General features: G+C 48.3%; 1 protein-coding gene across 13 annotated transcripts in view; it reads right to left on the reverse strand.

Moving 5' to 3' along the window:
* Elmod3 (ELMO domain containing 3) overlaps positions 1-9,580 on the reverse strand; it is a 40,387-nt gene that overhangs the window by 12,631 nt on the left and 18,176 nt on the right. For all 13 annotated transcript variants that reach the window (XM_031382217.1, XM_031382209.1, XM_031382214.1 and 10 more), the window contains 5 exons: positions 6,938-7,006; positions 6,285-6,376; positions 4,149-4,272; positions 3,836-3,958; positions 1,771-1,901 (listed from right to left, as the gene is read on the reverse strand). In XM_031382217.1, the coding sequence (XP_031238077.1) occupies positions 1,771-1,901; positions 3,836-3,958; positions 4,149-4,272; positions 6,285-6,376; positions 6,938-7,006 (539 nt within the window). The remainder of the gene's footprint in view (positions 1-1,770; positions 1,902-3,835; positions 3,959-4,148; positions 4,273-6,284; positions 6,377-6,937; positions 7,007-9,580) is intronic.

Below are 9,580 nucleotides of genomic sequence, written 5' to 3' on the forward strand. Positions count from 1 at the left end.
CTCAGCTTAGCTACGATGGAGATAAAATCCTTTGGTGATGTGAGGGTCATTGAAATATAGCCTTATTACAATGAAAAAAAAAAACACTGACTTCCTCCTTGCCCTAAATCCTAACCCTATGTACACTGCATCAAACCCAGGCTGCTCCTGTCTACCCTATGTCCACTGCATCAAACCCACGCTGCTCCCACTCTCTTAGAGCCACTATTTCATCTCTCTGTTCCAACCCACTCCCCCGCTTGGATGGTCACAAGGGACTAGAAATTATGCTTCACCTAGCAGCTGATAAGAGGCCTGTGAGTTGGCACGTATTATGCTGTTCGAAGCTCTGAGCAGCTGCACCTGATGCAACTCAGGGACGGACCTGGAATCCTGCTCTCTGGCCTGCTTCCTTGGCAACCTCTTCTAACACTGTGTGTCACATTCCTTCTACGCATTCCCAGAATGCTCCCTTTCTTGTGACCTTTGCTTCTGCTGCACCCTCTGGAACACCTGGCACCCTAGACACAGGCCTGGCCAACATGCCACCTTCTTCTAGGCTCCGTTTATCTCCCGAGAGCCACCCTAACCCCACCACTAAACACTGTGTCCCTACCTTACTTAATGCCTTTCTTAGTGCTTACCACCTTCTAATGGATTCTGGAATTCATTCAGTCTATTGTCTTGTCGTCTTTGCTGGTCTGTTTCATTCTCTGACTCAGCCCAAGTATCATAAAACACATCTATGAGGGTGGGTGGAGATTTTGAATAGATCTTTGTTCACCGAATGAATTAATTGCTGGCCCCAGGAATTAGGGGAGATAAATGGGAGGAAGCAGGCCACATCCATCTTCTTTGGAGGGAATACTATCTTTCACTACATGGGAAAACCATCAGACCTATTTCCAAAGGACAGGGGATGCTAAGGGGTTACCAAAAAAATCACTGGGCTGATGATAAGACCAAGAAAGAAGCTACCAATACTGGAAGCAGCAAGCCCTCTGTGTGCCTAGTGCATCTGATCATAGACAACTGGATATGCCCAGTGAGCTAACAGTCATGATGGTTAATGTTGACAAATGCCATTGTCTAAAATCGCCTGGGATATGGGCCTTTGGGCATGTAACAACAGATTATCTCTATTATGTTGTTGATAAGGAGACTCACATCTTAACTGTGGGCAGGGGGAATCAAGAACCATATGAAATGGACAAAGCAAGCTGGACACTTAACATTCTTGCAGTTTTTGCTTTGTTTCTGGATTGTGGTGCAACGTGACCAGCTGCCTCCCATGCTCCAGCTGCGGTGGCTCCCTGCCATTCATGTCCTGGAGCCTCAAACTGTGAGCAAAACCAAACTCTTCCTCCCTCCCTCACTAGCTTTACCACAGCAACAGAAAAGAAGTGAAAACAAGACGTTATGATTTCCATCATGCAGGTAAGGAGATCAAAGTTCTGAGTGATTCAGGAATTTGCTGAAGACCAACAGCTAGTGAATGGCAGAGCCCAGATTCCAAGGCATCTGATGGAAAAGCCACTCCTAGCTCATCTCTGCCACTAGACATGGAACTGTGCAGTCCTGGCTGCTCAGGCTAGCTCGTCTCTGCCACCAGACATGGAACTGTGCAGTCCTGGCTGCTCAGGCTAGCTCGTCTCTGCCACTAGACATGGAACTGTGCAGTCCTGACTGCTCAGGCTAGCTCGTCTCTGCCACCAGACATGGAACTGTGCAGTCCTGGCTGCTTAGGCCCTCAGCCCAGCTTTTCCCTTTGTCTTCCCACCAGAACCCTACCTGGATATGGTGATGAGACAGGCGGAAGATCTCCTGGGCCATCAGCAATGTCTTTGAGTCCATCACCAGGTAGAGTAGGTGCAGGAGGGCCAGGAAGCCTACCCCCCTGAGGTCTGTGGCTGGGTTTGCTCCTGTGGCAAAAACCAGGGTGTAACAGTGAGCAAGAAATCTGTCCTGATCCCTTGAGCTCCCAGGACATAGCTGGAACGCTTCCCTGATACTGGCTCTGCTGAGTTAGATGGGGAAGAGAGTCCTGCATGTGCCTACTTCTGGACACAGCTCCGAGGGGCTCTATGGAACCAAACATGCCCATCCTTCAGGAGTGCCCTGACAGCAGTTTTCTTCCATTCCCATGGCCTTCTGTAGTCCTTTTCCCATGCAATACCAGCATAACCTTCACAAAGATAGGGGGTAGGGTAGAGCTTAGCAGGCAGCATGTTTGCCCACCATGCACGAGTTCCTAGGTGCATTATAAACTGGGCATGTTTGTCAACATGTTGGTTTTGCCAGAACTTGAGAGGTAGAGGCAGGAGGATGGGACATTTAAAGTCATTGTTGTCTGTATAGCCAGCTGACAGATAAAACAGGAGGAGAGTCTCCAATAGACACAGGCCTGCCCTTTCTCCTGTATCTCCACCATGTTATGGCATGGTAAGAAGGCCCTCAACTCATGTCGAGGGGAGTCTGGAGTCCTGCTCTTAGGTATCACGCCATCAGAATCATGAGCCAAATAAGCTGCTATTGTCTATACATTACCCAGTTTAAGTACTTTGTGATAGCAACCGAAAACAGTAAGAGTAGACCATAAAGATTCCAGAAAGGCTGGCTCTCTAGTCAAATAGTTAGGATAAGGGCAACCCAGTAAGACACACCCAACTTAGATACCTAATTCCAACCAAACACCACAGAGATGCACGTGGCCCTCCTTCTCCTCCTCCTCCTCCTCCTCCTCCTCCTCTTCCCCTTCCTCTTCTTCCTCCTCCTCCTCTTCCTCTTCCCCCTCCTCTTCTTCCTCCTCCTCCTCTTTCTCCTCCTCTTCCTCTTCCTCCTCCTCCCCTTCCTCTTCTTCTTCCTCCTCTTCTTCTTTCTCCTCCTCTTCCTCCTCCTCCTCTTCTTCCCCCTCCTCTCCTTCCTCCTCTTCCTCCTCCTCCTTTTCCTCCTCCTCCTCTTCCCCTTTGTCCTCCTCCTTCTCCTCCTCCTCCTCCTTCTCCTCCTCTTCCTCTTCTTCCTTCTCATTGAGGGCCCAGGTACCTGAGAGTTATGATGGTCAGAATATTTCTTACTTCCAAAGATGACCACACTCTGAACCTCAGAATCTAGGAACACAACACATGGCAACATCCAGGCTGGCCTCCAACCTGCTATGCAGCTGATATAATGTACGTCTGACCTACTGCTTCCATTTCTCCAGTACTGGAAGTGTATGTGTAGGAGACTGTGTTATTTTATGGGGTGCTGGGGATTGAACGCAGGGCTTCATGCATGCTAAGTGAGTGCCCTAACAACTAAGCTACATCTCCTAGTCAAATGTGTGGAAATTTGTTACACTGTAGAAAACTATGATAGCCCTGGCTGACCTGGAACTTGCTCTGTAGACCAGGCTGGCCTCAAACTCACAGATATCTGCCTGCTTCTGCCTCCTGAGATTAAAGGTATATATAGCTGTGCCCTCCCTGTAATGCTGCTTCTTATTTACAAATGTAGTGATAAGATTTGGGGGAAAATAGTATAGGCTGAGGATGGTGCTCAGTGGACAGGCTGCTCACCAGGCCACAAAGGCCTGGGCTAGAGGACGAGTACCACACACACTGCACAAGCAAACCAGATTCAAATGACCTCACTCCCATGTGTGCCACCAAGTGCTTCCTGACAGGTGACAGAGCTCCAAATGACAAGCTCTCCACCCCTCCCTTCTTCCCCTCAGCCATGCTCGGCACAGTCGCGGGCGCTGCTCCTGAGGCCCTCGAGTCTTCTGTACTCTCCTAAATGTCCATCCTCACTCAAGAAGGCCTCTCCCTCTGGAGGCAATCAGACAAGGAAAGCAAGATGGGCGCTTTTCTCTCACCCTGGAAGCCCAGGTCTTCCCAATGGTCTCCGTGAAGGGCACAGTCAAGCTTGGAGCCAGTCAGCTTCTTATAGATAGTCTGGAGCACTCGGCAGTGCGTTGGGTTTTGGCTGTCCAGGCCACCTGCTCCAAAACACATGGACACTTTCTACTAGGCTGTTCCCAGGGAGGAACCAACGCCTCCCGGAGGATGGGACACAGAACGATGTCAAGACATGCTACGTCATCCAGGCAGAAGGTCCTTCCTGTTCTCATGGCAACTGGAATGGACAAGAGCCTGAGCATGTGCCCTGGGGCTGCCCCTAGCACTCACACTGAGCAATGGTGAGAACCAAGTCTCTTTCTTCCCGAAGACCCTGGTGCAGCTTTGGTGGCCCGAAGAGACAATGACGGAGGGCGGCGAGCCCAGTCCTCGGAACAGTTGGCTGGATTCTTTTCTGAGAAGGAAAGAACAGACAATCTACTCAAACTTTTATCAACCAGTGACTGTCTGTCAGCTAGTGTTTGGACATGGAGAAGGAGGGGCCAGGAGGCAGCAGTGAGACTCCAAAAACAGGCATTCCCAGGTTCCAGACTCTCTGCACGGTGTCCTTCGGTGGAGACATTCCCAGCATTTGGGTCTCCTGGGCTTTTTCAGAACTGACCGGTGAGGCTCAGCTGTGTCCACATGACTATGTCATGCCTGATCGGGTCAGGGAAAAGCCAGGTGTCCACCCTTCATACAGCTATCTACTTCTCTGAGGATATGAATCCCAGAAATCAGCGCCTCCACACTTCCATTGATGTTAGGGCCAGTGGGCACTTGTGAGTCAGATGTCCCTCCTAAACTACGTCATGCGGGCTCTCCAAAGCCAGGGTCACTGCTGCCTGCCTTACAAGGTTCTGGGTTTTGGCATCTTCTAGCTTTCTGTATCAGTTTCTGTCTCTTTAGCTTCTCTGATAATCTAGGCTTTAGGTGAATACCTGAAACCACATTCTGCTAAACTTACTCCAGATTGCTCGAGACACCCCATGAAAGCCCTCGAGACACCCCATGAAAGCCCCCAGTCTGCTTATTCCCCAGGCTCCTCTCCCAACCCCACTCTATCATTATTATTATTATTATTATTATTATTATTATTATTATTATTATTATTATTATTATTATTTTATTATGTGTGTGTGTGTGTGTAAGATGTATGTATGGAGGTCAGAGGACACTATGGTGTCAGCTCTCTCTTCTCACCTTCACATGGGTTCTGGGGATCGAACTCAGGTCACAGGGCTTGTATGGCAAAAGCCTTACCCACTTGTATGCTTTCCCACACAACTTTTTGAGACAAGGTATTTCTATGTAGCCAAGGCTGGCCTTAAACTTAAGATCTCTCTGCCTCAGCCTCCTGAGTACTGGAATTACACATGTGTGCCATCATACTTAGTATCCACATCTTTTTAAAAAGACTTATTTTATTTTTTGTGCATGAGTGCTGAGCCCCACTGGTCAGTCAACAGCTAGTTCTGAAAAAAACCCAATGTATGTCTGTACACCATGTGCATGTCTGGAACCTGAGGTGGAGCTGAGGTGGGCAGAAGAGCGGGTAGAATCCCTGGCACTAGAATAATGGGTGAGGTGACACATAGGTGCTGGGATAGCAACCCAGCCCTCTGCAAAAGCATGTGCTCTTAACTGCTAAGCTATCTCTCCAGCCCTCAGCATCTTTCCTAAATTTCTAAATTATGTTGGGTATGGCAGTGTATGCTTATACTTATAATGCCTATACTTGAGAGGCTGAGGCAGAAGAATTGCCTTGAGTTTATCACTAGCCCTGGCAACATAGTGAGTTCCAGTTCATCCAGGGCTGCATAATGAGACTTTATTTCAAAAACAAATAAATTTAATTTACAAACAGCTTCTGGCTCCTACAGGGAATTTCCCTCCATTTGCCATGAATCATCAGTACCCTGCTTCCCTGACAGTCCATCTTGCCTCCCCAAGAGGTACTTGGACTTTAACTCCATAATTCCTATCCCTAGGAGGGAAAAACATGGGGTATTTGCACATGGTCTGAATCCCTGGCCTGCCAGATTTCCTCAGGCTCCGTTCCACAAAAGTCAGCAGGGCCCTGCGTGAACCATGGGTTCTCGGAGCTGGCTCATGGGTAACAGTGCTCACTCTTTCAAAAGCCCTGGGTTCAGCTCGCAGCACTGAAACACAAACCACCTGTAACTCCAGCTCCAGAGGAGCCAACACCTTCTGCCCACCACAAGGCACCTGCATGCTCTTAGCTTGGAGCACATTTTGTAGCTGGTCTAAAGCATGGGCAGTCTCCTTGCCTTACCTCTGGGATTGGAGGCATGAGCCACCAAATCTGGTTCTTTGGCTATCTGCGATCCTGTACCTCAGGGTTTCTTAGGTGAGAGGGTCCAGTGCCCACCGAGCCTGCAGAAGTGTTCTGCCCTGCAGCCGTACCTTGAAAGAGGAAAGGTCCATGGTCTGGAAGTGCTCTAGGGCCTCGCTGAAGGAGATGAGCTGCCCGGGCTGCTGGGAGCTGACCCTTCTCTCTAGGTAAAAGAGAAGACACCCAAGGATTCGGGATGGCAGCTGTCCTATTAGCAAACACCCACCGACTGTCACCTCTAAACCAAGCACTGGCTACTAACTTGTCACCAGCAAGTTATGGTGGCTGGTGTCACTTCACTGTGACATGTCCCCTTGGCTTGGTGAAGTTTAGGTGAGAACCAGATGGTCTCTATTTTCCCTCTAAATTTGTCAGAAATGCACCTGAGCCAATTATCCCCAGCCTTCAGAGACTGCCAGTAGATGTCTTCTATAGGGGCCCTCACTGCCCTGGTGGGGCCTCTATCCTTGTCCCCCTTCAGGGGCTACCCTGACGAGGCTCTCTTGTGGAGGGTGGGCAACAATGGTGGCCTCACCCTGTGGTGTTCTTTCTCTACTTCATGTAATAGGATGTCCTTTTAGGATTTGTGGATAGGATTTTATTCGATGTCAAATAACTAGAATGAGAGCATTCAAGGACTCGTCTTCTAGTCCCAGCCATAGGTGTGCTGGCTGGTGTGGCTTCTGCTGGTAGCTGGGTGGGACAGCATCGTTTCCACGCTTACCTATGTCTGGATGGATGGTGTCCACCACTTCCCACTCTTCCTGGGCTCTGAGCATCTCTTCACTCACAACTGCAATGATGAGAAAGGGAGTCTCTGTGAGCTCTAGGCCTAAGGCCCTGTCACACAGCCCCTACCCAACCCCACAGCGGCCCAGTGGCCTTCAGGAGGAGGCAAGGGTTACATCAGGTTATCATGTCTGAATCCTGGTGGCTTCTTTGGAGAAACCAGGAAGGACACAGAAAGCACTTTGACAAAACCAGAGAAAAAGCTCACGAGGTGTCCATAGGAATCCCCAAGGCAGCCTTAGCACAGAGGTAGACAGTGATGGGAAACTGAGTATTCCGGAGGAAGCTGAAGATGCAATTTTAAAAGTCAGGTTTCTGGGTTTGTGATGTGGCTCAGTTGGTAAAGTGCTTGCCTGAGATATATAAACTTCTTGGTTCAGTCCCTGATAGTGTATACACCAGGCACAGTGGTGTATGCCTGGAATCTTAGCATTTGAGAGGTAGAGAGTCAGGAGGCTGCTGGAGATATAGGAGACCCTGTCTTTGTTGTTGTTGTTGTTTTGGTTTGGTTTTGTTTTTTTTCGAGACAGGGTTTCTCTGTGTAGCCCTGGCTGTCCTGGAACTCACTCTGTAGACCAGGCTGGCCTCTAACTCAGAAATCTGCCTGCCTCTGCCTCCCAAGTGCTGGGATTAAAGGCATTTGCCACCACTGCCTGGTGAGACCCTGTCTTTAAATCCTAATAAAATAAAAATAAATAACACTTTCTTTATTATTTATGTGTATGCCTATGTGTGTGCATGCATACATTCATGTAGGTGTTGGTAGTGGCCAAAAGAGGGTGTTGGAATTCCTGAAGCTGTAGTTCTAGGTAGGTATGAACCACCTCAACTCTAGTCCTCAGAGATAGCAACAAGCACTATTAACCTCTGAGCCATCTCTGCAGTCTCAAAATTTAAAAAAAAAAAAAAATTAAGTAACGTATCCTCATTTTAGATAAAAGCCTGGTGTATCAGGTTTTTCCAGGAAATAGTTGCAGAAAGGTAAAAGTATTTTAATTTGGGGGATTGCAACATGACTAAAGAAAAGGTGAGCCAGGCATGGGGGCCCAAGCCGTCAGTCTCGGCTTTGGGAAGCAGAGGCAGGCAAATCTCTGAGTTCTGAGTGGCCAGCCTCATTTACAAAGTGAGTTTCATGACAGCCTGAGCTAGACCTTGTTTCAAAGGAAATAAAGAAAGGAAGGACGGAAGGAAAGAAGAAAGAAGGAAGGGAGGACCCACCCTACAAAAAAATAAAGAATAAACAAGGGAGCATCCTCTCATGTCACCCTCCCTGTGCAGAGCATGGGACACTGCAGTGTCATTTCCACTGCAATCAATCTTCCCAACAGAAACCACCCCTGTGACCAGCAAGCTGGCTAGCCATTCCTGGGGTTTTGTTTAGATGGTTGGCTTGTGTTGTTACTGAGACAGAATATCCCTCTGTAGTCCAGACTGGCCTTAGACTCAAGAGCTTCACCCTCCAGTGCCAGGAGGCATGCCCACCCCATCCAGCTGCAGGAGCACTTATCTCCTAACTACAGCACTCAACTATTCCCTTGCCTCCTTTTAGTCACTACATCCCCGGAAACAGCTTTGTGGGAAGCCTAGGCGCTGCTGCCATTGGGAAAACACTGGCCAGAGATCTGCTTAGAGTATATTCGAGGGCCGTGCATGGTGGCCTCTTAGTCCCAGCACTCTGGAGGCATGAGTAGGGAGAATCTGAGTTCAAACCCATCCTTGTCTACAGAGCACTACCAGGGGAGCTACATCTCTACCCCATTTCATCCTTGCCTGTTACCTGTGTTTATTTATTCATCGACATGGTCTCTCCTATGCAGCCCTGGCTGGTCTGGAACTTTCTATGTAAAACAAGCTATCTTCAAACCTGGGGCAATCTGCCTACCTTGTCTCCTGAGCACTGGTGCGCTCGAGGCATGGCCACCTCGCCGGGCATGCTGCTTTCATTAAACATGACCCCTGTTATGCCTGCTTCTTTTGTACTGTCCTTTTAGATTTTATATACCAGCTGCTTCAGACCGTAAGTCAGAAGACAAACCACATAATTGAAGAATACGTACCTGAAGTGCCAAAGTATTTAATAACTATACTCAAACTTGTTTTGGCTTTCATAAAAGAATTTTACTTGGGTAAAAGGTGCCCATTCTGGTGTGACGTGGGAAACTGCAATACTTTTTTTTTTTTTTGAGACAGGGTTTCTCTGTGTAGTCCTGGCTCTCCTGGAACTCACTCTGTAGACCAGACTGGCCTCAAACTCAGAAATCTACCTGCCTCTGCCTCCCAAGTGCTGGGCTTAAAGGCATGTGCCACCACCACCCGGCTGAAACTGCAATACTTAAGAGTAGTGTTTGACAGTTGGTGATTGACTTTATGGATAGACCATCTTAATACCTACACCATTTCTTAAATGAATGTAACCTGTTCTCTGTGGGCTGAGAATAAAATCACTCACCTAAGTCAAATAGCTTTGACCATAGCAGGAAGTCTGTATTAAAAAATCAAGCCTACAATGTATTTCTTGGTGCAGCAGAACTATCAACTCTCAGCTTAGCTATGATAGAGGTAAAATCCTTTGGTGATG

Source organism: Mastomys coucha, unplaced genomic scaffold (genome assembly GCF_008632895.1).
Source record: "Mastomys coucha isolate ucsf_1 unplaced genomic scaffold, UCSF_Mcou_1 pScaffold20, whole genome shotgun sequence".
NCBI classification, from domain to species: Eukaryota; Metazoa; Chordata; class Mammalia; order Rodentia; family Muridae; genus Mastomys; species Mastomys coucha.